We start from the raw sequence: 15,486 nt of genomic DNA on the forward strand, positions 1-15,486 counted from the left end.
ACTTCCTGAGTCGTCATGATCTCCACCCGGGGCGAGTGGGGGACTCCACCATCAGGTGTTCAAGCAGATCATCCACTGGTGGGGCTATCCACAGATAGACATAATGGCTTCTCGACTCAACAAAAAGCTTCACTGATATTGCTCTCATACCAGGGATCCTCAGGCGAGGGCAGTGGATGCACTAATGTTGCCTTGGCCTTACCGGCTGGTCTACCTGTTTCTTCCGGTTCCATTGCTCCGATGGGTGCTCAAGCGAATCAGAAATCAAGTGTCCAGGCAATTCTGATTGCCCCGGATTGGCCTCGGAGGGCGTGGTACGCGGATCTTCTGGACATGTCCGTAGAAGACCCTTGGCCTCTACCGCTAAGAAGTGATCATCTTCAACAAGGACCGTTCGTCTATCCAGACTTACAGTGACTTTGTTTGACGGCATGTAAGTTGAGTGGAACATCTTAGCTCACAAGGGCCTTTCCAAAAAGGTTATTGCTACCATGGTTCAGGCCAGGAAGCCTGTGACGTCAAAACACTATAATCATATCTGGAGAAGATATGTCTCTTGGTGCGAGGAGCGCACGTATCCACTTGCAGAATTCCACTTGGGATGTTTCTTACGTTTCCTGCAGGCTGATGTGGATAAGGGCTTGCGTCTGGGTTTCAGACCTTCTTGCAAGGGGTATTCCACATACAACCTCCTTTTGTGCCACCTACGGTGCCCTGGGATTTGAATATGGTGTTGGAATTTCTACAGTCCTCCTGGTTTGAGCCTCTGATGACGGATGAAGACAAGTACCTCACGTGCAAGACGGTGATGTTACTGGCTCGGGCTTCTGCTAGATGTGTCTCAGAATTGTGGGCCTTATCGTATAAAAGTCTGTACTTGGTCTTTTACGATGACAGAGCGGAGCTCAGGACTAAGCAGCAGTTCCTGCTGAAGGTTGTCTGAGTTTCACCTGAATCAGCCTATTGTGGTTCCGTCCAGTTCTGACACTTCTGCTCCTCCGGAGGCATTGGATGCTTTGCGAGCCTTGAAGATTTATGTCAAGCGAACGGTTTGGATCAGAAAGACTGATTCCTTGCTCGTGCTCTGATGCGCAGAAAAAGGGTTGTCCTGCTTCGAAGCAGTTCATTGCTCTTTGGCTTAGGCTTATATCCTGTTCCACAGTCTCTGAAGGCCCTCTCTACAAGATCTGTGGGCACTTCCTGGGTGGCTTTTTGAGGAGTCTCGGCCTTGCAACTTTGCCGAGCTGCTACTTGGTCGGGGAAGTACACCTTTATGGAGTTCTACAAGTTTGGTACCCTGGCCAAAGAGGATACCCAGTTTGGGCAGACGGTGCTACAGCAGTCTCCGCACGTTCCCGCCCGTTCTGAAAGCTTTGGGACATCCCCATCGTACTAGATTCCCCGAATATCCCTTTTGGATGCTAGAGAAAATAGGATTTTAATTACCTACCGGTAAATCCTTTTCTCGTAGTCACATAAGGTATATTGGGCGCCCGCCTCATTGCGTTGACTTTTCTGCAGGTTCTCGGTTATGTAGTTACCTGTTCAGCTGTTGTTGTTACCAGCTGTTGCTGGTGGTTGTATGTTAGTGGTCTGATGGTATTAAATCTCACCACTGTGTTATCATGTTCCTTCTCTCATATATGTCCTTTCTCCTTCGGGCACGTTTTTACCTAAAACTGCCTGTGGGAGGGGGCATAGAGGGAAGGAGCCAGCACACCCAGCGAAGATATTTAAAGTGCACCGGCTCATTTTGGACCCCGTCTATATTCCCATCGTACTAGATTCCCCCAATATCCCTTATGGACTACGAGAAAAGGATTTACTGGTAGGTAATTAAAATCCTTTTTTTTTTTTTTAAATGTATTTATTTATTCTCTCTCACAGCCAGCGCAGGCTGCTTCTCAGGGACACTCCGTTACCACACACTTGGAAGGACCTGTGGACCATGGTGCACTTCCTCATTCCAGGCTTGTCCAGATCATACTTGGACTTCCCAGTAAAGGATGGAAGTGAACAAGACCAAGAATACAGACACACCATTTCAATAAGATTGCATCGGGTAATTATAAAAGTGGATTAACCACAAATTTAGGATACAGAAGGCTGTTTATAACGGATTCAAAAGAATTGTTCCAATTTATATGTAAAAGTTACCTGAAGCATGACTATTTTTAGCTTTTCCACACTTGGCATTTGATTGCACAGTTATTCATATAATATATCCAACATTAAGCTGCATTACTTCAACTTCTGTATCGACAGTGTTCTGTTATCTGGGACATTTTTTTGTTTGGTATATGCAATTACCGGCGAATCGCGGCAATTTTTCGCCCGTTTTTTAATTCGACACAATTCGACCGTCGAATTCCGGCAAGTGGGTGCTGGAATTCAACATATTCAATAAAAAAAGGATTCGACAGTCCCGCTGTCGAAAAACGCCCGATTTGACGGATTTTGATCCGATTTTTAAAAAACGGGGAAAAACTGTAAAAAACCCGAAAAAAAATTGCGTGGGGTCCCCCCTCCAAAGCATAACCAGCCTCAGGCTCTTCGAGCCGGTCCTGGTTCTAAAAATCCGGGGGGAAAACTGACAGGGGATCCCCCGTATTTTTAAAACCAGCACCGGGCTCTGCGCCTGGTGCTGGTGCAAAAAATACGGGGGACAAAAAGAGTAGGGGTCCCCCGTATTTTTTTACACCAGCATCGGGCTCCACTAGCTGGACAGATAATGCCACAGCCGGGGGTCACTTTTATACAGCGTCCTGCGGCCGTGGCATTAAATATCCAACTAGTCACCCCTGGCCGGGGTACCCTGGGGGAGTGGGGACCCCTTCAATCAAGGGGTTCTCCCCCCCCCCCCCCCCCCCCCCCCCCAGCCACCCAAGGGCCAGGGGTGAAGCCAGAGGCTGTCCCCCCCCCCCCCCAATCCAAGGGTTGCGGATGGGGGGCTGATAGCCTTGAGAAAATTGAAAGAATATTGTTTTTTTCAGTAGTACTAAAAGTCCCAGCAAGCCTCCCCCGCAAGCTGGTACTTGGAGAACCACAAGTACCAGCATGCGGGAGAAAAACGGGCCTGCTGGTACCTGTAGTTCTACTGGGAAAAAAATACCCAAATAAAAACAGGACACGCACATTGTGAGAGTAAAACTTTATTTCACACATGTTGACACACACATACTTACCTATGTTCACACGCCGACCTCTGTCCACTTGTCCAAGTAGAATCCACGGTGTACCTGTGAATAAAATTATACTCACCTCAATCCAGTGTCCGGATCTTTTAAAATAATCCTCGTACTTGGCAAAACAACAAAACGAACACCCGGACCAAACGGACTGAAAGGGGTCCCATGTTTACACATGGGACCCCTTTCCCCGAATGCAGAGACCCCCCCGTGACTGCTGTCACAGAAAGGTCCCTTCAGCCAATCAGCGAGCGCAACGTCCTGGCACTCTGCTGATTGGCTATGCGCGTCTGAGCTGTCAGACAGCGCATCGCAAAGCCTCTCCATTATATTCAATGGTGGGAACTTTGCGGTCAGCGGTGAGGTCACCCGCGGGTAACCCCACCGCTGACCGCAAAGTTCCCACCATTGAAACTAATGGAGGGAGCTGTGCGATGCGCTGTCTGCCAGCAGACGCGCATACAGCCAATCAGGAGAGTGCCACGAAGTAGCGCTTCCTGATTGGCTTAAGAGACCTTTCTGTGACAGCAGTCACGGGGGGGTCTCTACATTCGGGGAAAGGGGTCCCATGTGTAAACATGGGACCCCTTTCAGTCCGTTTGGTCCGGGTGTTCGTTTTGTTGTTTTGCCAAGTACGAGGATTATTTTAAAAGATCCGGACTGGGACTTGTAGTACTACTGGAAAAAAACAATATTCTTTCAATTTTCTCAAGGCTATCAGCCCCCCATCCGCAGCCCTTGGATTGGGGGGGACAGCCTCGGGCTTCACCCCTAGCCCTTGGGTGGCTGGGGGGGACCCCTTGATTGAAGGGGTCCCCACTCCCCCAGGGTACCCCGGCCAGGGGTGACTAGTTGGGTATTTAATGCCACGGCCGCAGGGCGCTGTATAAAAGTGACCCCCGGCTGTGGCATTATCTGTCCAGCTAGTAGAGCCCGGTGCTGGTTTTAAAAATACGGGGGATCCCCTGTCAGTTTTCCCCCCGGATTTTTAGAACCAGGACCGGCTCGAAGAGCCCGAGGCTGGTTATGCTTAGGAGTGGGGACCCCACGCAATTTTTTTTCTGATTTTTAACATTCCATGTAAAAAAAAAATAATAATAATTTTTTTTAAATATATAAATAATACTTGTGCCTCCAAAATAGACAAACCAAGTACCTAATCCCTTCTAATATAAATAGATATGCTATTACCAATAAAAAAAACACAAAAAAACATGTTTTTAAATTTTTTTATTAGATTCCGCCAGCAAAGTGTGGCGAATTGAAAATGACGAATTTACGGTCTAAAAGCACTGTTGTAGAATTTACAAACTTCAATTGAATATACTTTTGTCGAATTGCCGCATTTGTACCATTGCAGAAATGTCGAATTTGACAAATGTTGAATTTCAAAAAGTCGAATTTGGAAAGTCCGTTTTTTTGACGAAAAGTACTGAATTGCATTGTCGAATTTTTTTTTTTTCCGAAAATGTCCCGTTTTTCGTCATTTTCGGGAATTCGACCGCACTTGCATATACCCCTTAGAATTTTTGACCTGCTGTCACCTGTTGTATTGGGAGCATGTTTATGATAGAATAGCAGGTAGTAGGGTGGGTTTATGTTTAAATATTTTAGAATTTAGTGAGAATCCCCAGTCTTGTGTCTTTTGTTGCTCATTGTTTCTGTGACAGCTGGTATTTGCCTTCATAAGAATTATCAACTTCTGTCTGACTCTCTAGCTTTGTATGACAGCATGAGGGTTGTATTTTACTCCAAGTTTAACCTTAAATTCTATGTCAAGTGTTTACAAAAGTTACACTTTGGATTGCTGAATATGTATCAATACACTGAGTATTCTTTTCTTTCATTATCTATTTTGCTAATGATTGTGATCACAAGCATTTAGTGACAGTTGCAGGGTGTTTTTGGTATAGCCATATCTTTCTTAGCGGTGCTGTGATTTTTTGAGGGCTCACCTGTTACAAAGAGTTTTTTTTGTTTTTTTACAGTCCACCCAGCCCTTTATATTACGTCGGACCAAGAGAGATGTGGAGAGGCAGCTAACCAAGAAATCTGAGCATGTGCTGAAGTGCCAGCTGTCTAATCGACAGAAGGTCCTATATGAGGATGTTATGATGCAACCTGGGTAAGAGTTGGAGTACTGAACATGATGCATTAGTCTTTTTAGAGTCATAATTTAGACCAGTGGCTCCCAAACTTTTTTGAGTAACTGCACTCTAGAGCATCAGACTTTTTTTCACAGCAACCCTATGTCAAATGTTTCTTATTAAGAAATGTAGGAATAAATATTTAAGTAAATGTGTTTTATATGTCCTCTAATAAGGTCAGTTTTGTGGTGAGGCACAAGATTTGCTTCTGTTTGACCACATATTTTATGAATGACAGCCACCAGCACTGGTTTTGCCTCTTACATTGGCTATAAATAATTTGAATTGGTGCTCAACCACTAATCCAAGGCACCCCTACAAGTGCAGAGGGCACCCCAGGGTGCCTAGGCAAGCAGTTTGAGAGCCACTGATTTAGATATTAGTCTTCCAATCAGAGCTTTTAGAAGATTTACTCGTAGATTAAAAAATCTTAAAAATTCTTGTCCTTAAATTTGACTTGGGATCAGCATGTTTGGCGTATTGGTTAGCTTTACTGCCACTAATCACTGAGGTTGTGAGTTCACTTCTCAGTAAGGTCTGATCTGTGTGGTTTGTAGGTTATGCCTGTGTTGCTTGGATTTCCACTGAGTGCATTTGTTTTCTTCCACACACCCAAAACATTTTCTGCTAGTGACAAACTGTATGTTTAGGTAATATAGCTTGTAAACTTCACTGGGGTGGGGACTGACCTGAATGGAATATTCAGTGTAAGGTGCTGTGTAATTTCTAAGTGTTATATCAATATATATTAGTATACATTTGTGGAAAATATTTTGTACTTGGAACCTTTTTTTTTTTTTTTTTATATATATATATATCTGACTTGTATTTGGTTCTAGTGTGATTTGTAGTTTTTGCAATAAAAATAAAACATCCATTTATTCTTGGATAGGACACAGGATTCCTTAAAGGGAGGACATTTTGTCAGCGTTCTCCATGTCCTGACTCAGCTGCAGAGGATTTGTAACCATCCAGATCTGGTTGATCCACGTCCTAGCTATTCTTCCTATGCATGTGATACTCTGCATTATGAGTCTGCATCACTAGTGCTTCGAGCTATGGAGTATGATCCATGGAAGGTGAGCGAACTAGTGTGCTTTCCCGGTAGCTTGTTCTGTACTATATTTGAATAATGTTCTATCAGTTTATATGTTTTCTCTGCTTTTTTTGGATGGAGGGAGGAGGGGGATCCAGTTGGTTTTGTTTTATATGAGATTTATGGGGGAATTCTATTAGCTGCGAACTCGCTCCTGCCGGCAGTGGCATCTGAACTCGCCTTCCTAAAAGATCCTTTTACTACCGGACTTGCACATTTTTGCTCTCAGTACTGTGGGCTGTGAAATATTTTTTTTTTGAGAGTCCTGCAGTACCGTAAGTGTGGCATGCAGCCGCACTTACTCGGAGATGTGTTTTAGCATCCCGAGAGTCGGGATACTGGCTATCATGTGACCCACTCCGGAAATCCCGACACCGCTCGGAATCCTGTCACTGGAAGGTAAGAATCGCGGTCACTGTCAGGGTTAAAGTGGGCAGCATATTATAAAAGAGCTCTCGTTGGTATCTACTCAAAACGTGCACAAACTATACCCCTTTTACACCACCAGCATATAACACAAGTTATTGCACATGAACATGCATAACCTGTGTTGCTGGTTGGTGTAAAAGGGTTGAGCTGAAATAATCCGGGTCGAGTGACTCGGTATTCCAACTCGGGTATTTTGCCGGGTTGAACTCTGGTTCAACCCGGCAAACTGTGTAGTGTAAATGGGAGCAACCTGGCTTCCCGTTCACAGTGGTGTACAGTCGGCGCTTGGAGATCATGTGATCTCCAAGCACCACCCCCGCCGCATCACCGGCAAAGTCACCAACCCGGCAATTTGCCCGGTTGGTGATTGCAGTGGGAAAGGAGGCTGACCATGTTAGGCTCCCAGGCTGCGACCCGCGGTATTGGTATAACAGTGGTATAATGGACATGTTGAACTAACTAATTGAAGAGGTTTGCATGCACGCCTTACCTGAGGTAAAAAGGGAATTCATTGCAAAACCTGGTATTATTGTAACCGTTGTATATTTTTTGGTTTATTGCTTGTATAAGATTGTATTTATTCTTGTTATGTTTGAGCTGGAATGACATCTTGAGGTAATTGCTTATTGTAATTCATAGTGACCACCTATTCACTGCGATATAGAAAATAATCCATTCCTCTTAGGGAATAGTTGCATAGATTAACTCTTTTGCAGGAAGGGGGGTACAGGCTGAGGTATAACAGCCTTCGGCTGTTTGTAGAACAATAAACTTTACCTGTGTAGTGCATTGATTAATGTCCAAGGTGTAATTCTGTAGATTCATCAACTGTTAGATTGTGTTTGTCTTTTCTTCTGAGTACATCTAAGGAACATTAACGTTATGCATAACTAATAAATTGGGTCCTTTTTTAAAAACTTTTTGTGATTTTTTTTTTCTTCTTTTTTTCTTTTGTCTAACTCTACTTAATTTTCGCATTTCTATCATCTGAGGAGAACCACAACCATCCCACACCCATACTACTCCAGGGTGTCACATAAAAACGATTAGAATAATATGAAGAAGATAATTATAACATCATCTTCTTGTGTATTGTAATCCTTTTTATAGCAAACACTCACCAGCTTTTGTGGAGATCCCTTGAGCTGCAGGGAGATGAGGCAGCTACAACTCTGCCTCTGTTCTACAGTCAGACAATGCTTTTGCAGAGCTGGGGTCGGGTCCACACAACGGGCAGTTACACTGCACAGAAAGGGAGCTAATAGAGGCACACGTCTGATAGTGGGGCTGTGCCTTGTGCACTAATGGCCACTCGGATGTGTCATGTGAGTAGGAAGTGCACTGTAGTTGGAGCTCAGTCAGCAGCAGCAAGAGAAGACACAGGGAAGCAGGCTGGAGACTAGGTGGACACTGTAGCTCAGGGGTCTATTTACTAAGCCTTGGATGGAGCCAATCAGCTCCTAACTGCCATGGCACAGGCTGTGTTTGAAAAATGACAGGAGCTGGTTGGCTGGTACTTTATCTCCGACCACTTTATCTCCGACCACTTTATCTCCATCCAAGGCTTAGTAAATATACCCATTAGTGTAGTAAGGGGAGAGTTACAGTAGGTAAGGGGTGACACAGGCTCCCAGCATTCAGACACATCCCCATGTGTGCTTCCCAGCCATTCACCTCACCACATGTCACTGTGTTCCAGCCATCGCAACAGAATCTACAAAGCAAATTATACAACAGTCCATTCACTTTGGTAACAGGGTCTCTTCACCCAGTGTCATCCAGCAGATATGGACAGCCAGCAATTGACATGATGGTGACTTGGTTGACCTGGAAATAAAAAAATTGTCTTGATCGCAGTTTTAATGGATGTATTTATTCCCCAGTTCAACAGTGAATAGTAGAATAGCTAGTTTATTTTTTAATGATCCATTGATCAGTGTCTTTTTACAGAATAACCTGTGTTTGACAGAGTGGTGATTACTACTGCGTAATGATATTGATGTGTTTCATATTTCTGTCCCTTCACCAGAATGGGTTATGCTGTGATTTGAATATAAGTATATAATGTACATAGTGTAACTCTGAAACTATAAAAGGTAATATCAATTTTCTAGTTTGTGTTTGGGGACCTGATAGCGTAAACACATATATAATTGATTGGTAATAATGGTAATCATATAATTGACTCACATTGAAATTAACATGTACAATAATCATCAAGAAATAAAATAAGAAAAGTAAAATATGAAAAGTGAATAATAATAAAATGCCTGCTGCATAGTAGTACATATGAAAAGACCACATTCAATACTGATTAACTTTATTTTTAAATACATGGTTAATTGTAGTATTCAAAAACATAAATAAATAGTTGTAACAGTTATAGACTAAAGCTGGGTACACACTGAGCGATCTGTCATCTGATTTGATGGATCGGACTGACATATTGCTCCCAACAGCGGCTATTGTGCAGTGTGTATGTCCGATATGCGAGTACCTGCGGTTACTAACAATGTCCAGTTTGATGTGCTGCATATCAAAGCTGTTGATGTCAGTAGTGTCCTGTAGTATGCTAAGGATGCACGGAATATGCTTGTTCCATCCTTCATTAACATTGCTCACTGTGTAGGTTTTGATATGTTAGGCCGACGTATCATCTAGGCACATACTGCTCGAGTTTGTACCCAGCTTAAAGTTGACCAACACTTAGACCAACTTTCTTCCAACTACAGGTTGAGTCTCCCTTATCCAAAATGCTTGGGACCAGAGGTACTTTGGATATGGGATTTTTCCGTATTTTGGAATAATTGCATACCATAGTGAGATATCATGGTGATGGGTCCTAAATCTAAGCACAGAATGCATTTGTTACATATACACCTTATACACACAGCCTGAAGGTCATTTTAGACAATATTTTTTATAACTTTGTGCATTAAACAAAGTGTGTCTACATTCACACAATTCATTTATGTTTCATATACACCTCATACACACAGCCTGAAGGTCATTTAATACAATATTTTTAATAACTTTGTGTATTAAACAAAGTTTGTGTACATTGAGCCATCAAAAAACAAAGGTTTCACTATCTCACTCTCACTCAAAAAAGTCCGTATTTCGGAATATTTCGTATTTCGGAATATATGGATATGGGATACTCAACCTGTAGTTGGTTGTTTGTAATGAAAAACTGGTAATATATGTGAGCAAATCACACATTTATCAATTTGCTCCCAAACCCTGGGACAAAAACAGTTGTTGAGACAGGTTGATTTAAATAGCTTGAACAACAATTTTAGTATATTTTCCAGGGTTTGGGAGCAAATTGCGGCTAGTCATTTGCTCCCGTACGTAACCAGATTTTCATTCCAACCAACCTAGTTGGATGAAAGTTTGTCTAGTGTATGGCAGCTTAATATTGCAACCAGCGATGTTCAATATGATAAACCTTACAATGCATAGAATTTGATAGAAGGTATGATATTAATTGAAGGTTGTGTAGTAAATTTACCACATTTAAAATGAGTATTTGGTAATTGTTTTCATAACAATACGTTTGTGACCATAAAACAAGTATGCATTGTCTTTTTGAATTTTACTGAGGAGCTAGTTACTTTTTAGTATTAGAACTAAACAATGATGGTGTAAGATAAGTTGCAAACTGAACAGCTAAGGACCTTCAATAGTGGCACATTTGTTGTAACCCTTAAAGCTTATTGAAACAATGTTTTATTCTTCCTGAAAAGTGATTACCGTATTTGCCGGCGTATAAGACGACTGGGCGTATAAGACGACCCCCAACATTTCCACTCAAAATATAGAGTTTGTTATATACTCGCCGTATAAGACTACCCCCTTCCACACACCAAATAAAACGTAAAAGAACATCAGATTTGTGACATACTGTATATTATGACCTGATAAGAGATTTGGATAGGGAGTATTTATCAAGGTATGCATAAGAAGGGGGGAGGGGGCGAGGAGAAAGTTGTAAAATGTATAAAAGTATACCCCTGTGTGCATTTAGTGTTACCGGTTTCACATGAGTGCCATTAGTGTTAGTATTCGTGCCATTACAGTACCTGTCATTGTCACCATTGTACGGCCACAACGCGACTGCAGCGCCTCCGGCCAGTCCCTGCATCTCCCTGTAATTGGCACTAGTGACCTGCCGCACTGGATATCGCGCGATACTGGATGGTGAGTAGAATGAGGTGGGCGGGCATCGGGAGGCCACTATGGGCACCGGGCGAGTATCGGAAGGCCACTATGGCAGCTATGTCTATCCCAACTGAAATGCACCCGGCGTATAAGACGACCCCCCCCCCACTTGGAGGCATGTTTTTCAGGGCAAAAAAGTAGTCTTATACGCCAGCAAATACTGTAATTGGAAAGCTAGTGTCTAATGCAGTGGTTCCCAGACTGTGTGCCTAGGCACCCTGTGGTGCCGCAAGACACTTGCACAGTGCCTCAGTTTGGTCAAAGTCAGAGGTGGAACTCCCTGGTGCAGCAGATGCATTGCACCAGGGCCCCTGGGGACTAAATGGCCCACTGCTATCCATTTTGAGCAAAGTCTGATGACTGGTTCAGCAAAGTGTTCATTAATCCCCACTCCCTGAGGAACCTACCCTTTAGCTCGGGGAGGGCAGGGTTCACCTTGGTGTGTGCAGCCTTATTAGGTTGCAATCTGAGCTGGACTGGTAGTCAGCACTGACAGGCAACAGGACTCCCTATCAGACACGTACTGTCTCATTCACAGACCTGTGATATCTTCCTCAATCACAGATGTCTGTGAAATAAAGGCAGCTCACGGCTGGTGTAATTGGTGCTGTCAGAGCCTGCTTGACCAAGTGCTGAGCAAAGGAACGCACAGGGGGTGGAGAAGACAAGGCAGTGGCCGTGGTGTCTCTACCGACTGTTGGAAATGATGTGTGTGCAGGTGTTATTGCAGAGTTATAAGGCACACATCAGTAGATAACTGAAACTATGAACAGACCAGTTACTTACCAGTGGTGTTGGCTTATTGATTGATAGCAGGTACACCCATACCTATTGTTACATGTACACTGGTGATGGAGCGAAACTGGAGCTGATCGGGGTTTCATACAGCTCACCAGGCACCATTGGTTCATGGATCTGTAGTGTCTTATCATAGACACGCCCTTCCCGCTTCCTCTTCAACCAGACCTATTGTCACAAGGTCCCTGTCTACACCCTGACCTAGCTCGCTTGTCTTTGACGGCGTGGCTCTTGAGTCATCCATCCTAAGGAATAAAGGGTTTTCCGGTACTGTTATTCAAACCATGCGTAGTGCTCTGAAACTAGCATTAGCTTGCATATACACTGCTCAAAAAAATAAAGGGAACACTTAAACAACACAATGTAACTCCAAGTCAATCACACTTCTGTGAAATCAAACTGTCCACTTAGGAAGCAACACTGATTGACAATCAAGTTCACATGCTGTTGTGCAAATGGAATAGACAACAGGTGGGAATTATAGGCAATTAGCAAGACACCCCCAATAAAGGAGTTGTTCTGCAGGTGGTGACCACAGACCACTTCTCAGCTCCTATGCTTTCTGGCTGATGTTTTGGTCACTTTTGAAAGCTGGCGGTGCTTTCACTCTAGTGGTAGCATGAGACGGAGTCTACAACCCACACAAGTGGCTCAGGTAGTGCAGCTCATCCAGGATGGCACATCAATGCGAGCTGTGGCAAGAAGGTTTGCTATGTTTGTCAGCGTAGTGTCCAGAGCATGGAGGCGCTACCAGGAGACAGGCCAGTACATCAGGAGACATGGAGGAGGCCGTAGGAGGGCAACAACCCAGCAGCAGGACCGCTACCTCCGCCTTTGTGCAAGGAGGAACAGGAGGAGCACTGCCAGAGCCCTGCAAAATGACCTCCAGCAAGCCACAAATGTGCATGTGTCTACTCAAACGATCAGAAACAGACTCCATGAGGGTGGTATGAGTGCCCGACGTCCACAGGTGGGGGTTGTGCTTACAGCCCAACACCGTGCAGGACGTTTGGCATTTGCCAGAGAACACCAAGATTGGCAAATTCGCCACTGGCGCCCTGTGCTCTTCACAGATGAAAGCAGGTTCTCACTGAGCACATGTGACAGAGTCTGGAGACGCCAAGGAGAACGTTCTGCTGCCTGCAACATCCTCCAGCGTGACCGGTTTGGCAGTGGGTCAGTAATGGTGTGGGGTGGCATTTCTTTGGGGGGCCGCACAGCCCTCCATGTGCTCGCCAGAGGTAGCCTGACTAGCCATTAGGTACCGAGATGAGATCCTCAGACTCCTTGTGAGACCATATGCTTGTGCGGTTGGCCCTGGGTTCCTCCTAATGCAAGACAATGCTAGACCTCATGTGGCTGGAGTGTGTCAGCAGTTCCTGCAAGACAAAGGCATTGATGCTATGGACTGGCCTGCCCGTTCCCCAGACCTGAATCCAATTGAGCACATCTGGGACATCATGTCTCGCTCCATCCACCAACACCACGTTGCACCACAGACTGTCCAGGAGTTGGCGGATGCTTTAGTCCAGGTCTGGGAGGAGATCCCTCAGGAGACCATCCGCCACCTCATCAGTAGCATGCCCAGGTGTTGTGGGGAGGTCATACAGGCACGTGGAGGCCACGCACACTACTGAGCCTCATTTTGACTTGTTTTAAGGACATTACATCAAAGTTGGATCAGCCTGTAGTGTGTTTTTCCACTTTAATTTTGAGTGCGACTCCAAATCCAGACTTCTATGGGTTAATAAATTTTGATTTCCATTGATAATTTTTGTGTGATTTTGTTGTCAGCACATTCAACTATGTAAAGAACAAAGTATTTAATAAGAATATTTCATTCATTCAGATCTAGGATGTGTTATTTCTTTTTCATCCACTAGGGGTCACTGGAGTACTCTTGGGATATGGACGGCCTCCGCAGGAAACAGGGCACTGAATATTTAAATTTAGAACTTTCCACCCCTCCATATCCCCGAGTACCTCAGTGTTTTTTCTGTGCTCATGCACTAACAGAGGCTTGTGTGGGTTCCCACACTTTTCGTTGAATATTGATTTTAATTTTTACTTTTTTCTACTACTCTAGCACATCCCTTCCCAGTTTCTACTAAAAACATGGGTCCGGGATAGTGCCGCTGCACGGTGCAGCGCATGGCGTGTCGGTCCTCACAAAGAGCACCCTCACAGCCACACGCAGTTCACTGCCTGCTGCAAGAGCTGGACGGAGCTTTCAGAAAGAAGCCCAGTCGCACCCATGAACTGATGCAAGAGCTGGACGAAGCTTACACAAAGAAGCCCGTCGCAGCCCTCCCTACAAGGAAAGAAGGTATGCTGGGGGGGACGGGGCGGTCAGCGCGCGCTGCCGCCCCGCTGTGTGGGGTCCGTGTTCGCCACCGCCGCTAATACCAGCTCCCGCCCCAGCCGCTCCGTCGCGCTGTAGGGACTTCAAAGCCAGCGCTACGAGAGAGAACCTCGCAGCACAGCGCTCTCACTAGTGCCGCCAGAAGCCGCTACACGCCGCTCCAGCCAGCCGAGTCAGTTCACTCGGCCGCTGTCCTCACAAGCATCCCCCGCCTCCCTGCAATGACCATGTCAGCTTCCCGGCACCCGCTCCCCGCCGAGAGACACACAGGGGGAGGGGAGGGGGGGGGGGGGGGGGGAACGACAAGTCTGATCACAGACAGCGCTTCTGCAAGGGAAGGAAAAACTTATAATAGGCTGTATGACAGGCTGCCACATTCATATGCACCATAGGTTATATTAATAGACTATTGAGCCTATATTAAACACAGGAGGCATGTATTCCTGTCCTACATCTCTGCTCCACCGGAGGCGCAGGGGTGTTAGTGGGAATTTTTGGTTCAGGTTTCATATAGGCTGGTCATGTGAATGCACTTCGGCCATATATATATATATATATATATGTATATTACACACCTTAAGTAACAATTTTACTGAGTTGTGCAAGTGTCTGTCTTTGTCTATTGTGTTGTCTGTCTGCATAATGAGTACGGCACCAGCAAAGACTAAAAAGAAGTTTTACTGCAATGTCTGTACATGAATCTACCACATGTTCAGTATGTTTTGTAGGTTTCCACCCCGGAACCCGGTTTCATTCCTATGTTACGCAAATGTAAGGGCTGGGTTGCAATTAGAATTGGCCGCCGCTCGACACGAGCGGCAAGATCGCAGTCTCGGATGAGACCGCCAAATCTAACGGATGGAGTCTCAGCCGTTGCAAAGGTCCAACTTCACTTTGGGTAACAAGGTATTAATTAACCGTTTCTGCTATGTTGCAGTCTGACAATTCTATGCCAAACCTCAGGGCGCTAAATAAGGGTGAGGAGGGCACATTAGACCAGCAGTCAGTGCAGTTTTTGACAGCTCAGACATTGATAATGACCAGTGCGTCCGTCTCTGAAGTTTACAGAGACTAAGGAGCCTCTAACGTATACTAAGTCGTATTTACTAAACAACAGAGATCTCCAATGGGGTTCTTGTTTAGGATATCTTAATAAGATGTTAGTAGAAACACAAAATAACCGAATAACCGGTTCTATACCTCACAGATTTAAGTCTGCTTACCCGTTTCTACACAGTAACG

General features: G+C 44.8%; 1 protein-coding gene across 4 annotated transcripts in view; it reads left to right on the plus strand.

Annotated features, from left to right (window-relative positions):
• The window catches only part of EP400 (E1A binding protein p400), a 359,367-nt gene that overhangs the window by 90,115 nt on the left and 253,766 nt on the right, over window positions 1–15,486 (plus strand). For all 4 annotated transcript variants that reach the window (XM_063964664.1, XM_063964662.1, XM_063964665.1 and 1 more), the window contains exons 16-18: window positions 1,888–2,062; window positions 5,177–5,313; window positions 6,228–6,414. In XM_063964664.1, coding sequence (XP_063820734.1) covers window positions 1,888–2,062; window positions 5,177–5,313; window positions 6,228–6,414 — 499 coding nt within the window. The remainder of the gene's footprint in view (window positions 1–1,887; window positions 2,063–5,176; window positions 5,314–6,227; window positions 6,415–15,486) is intronic.

This window comes from Pseudophryne corroboree, chromosome 1 (assembly GCF_028390025.1).
Source record: "Pseudophryne corroboree isolate aPseCor3 chromosome 1, aPseCor3.hap2, whole genome shotgun sequence".
In the NCBI taxonomy this organism is placed as follows: domain Eukaryota; kingdom Metazoa; phylum Chordata; class Amphibia; order Anura; family Myobatrachidae; genus Pseudophryne; species Pseudophryne corroboree.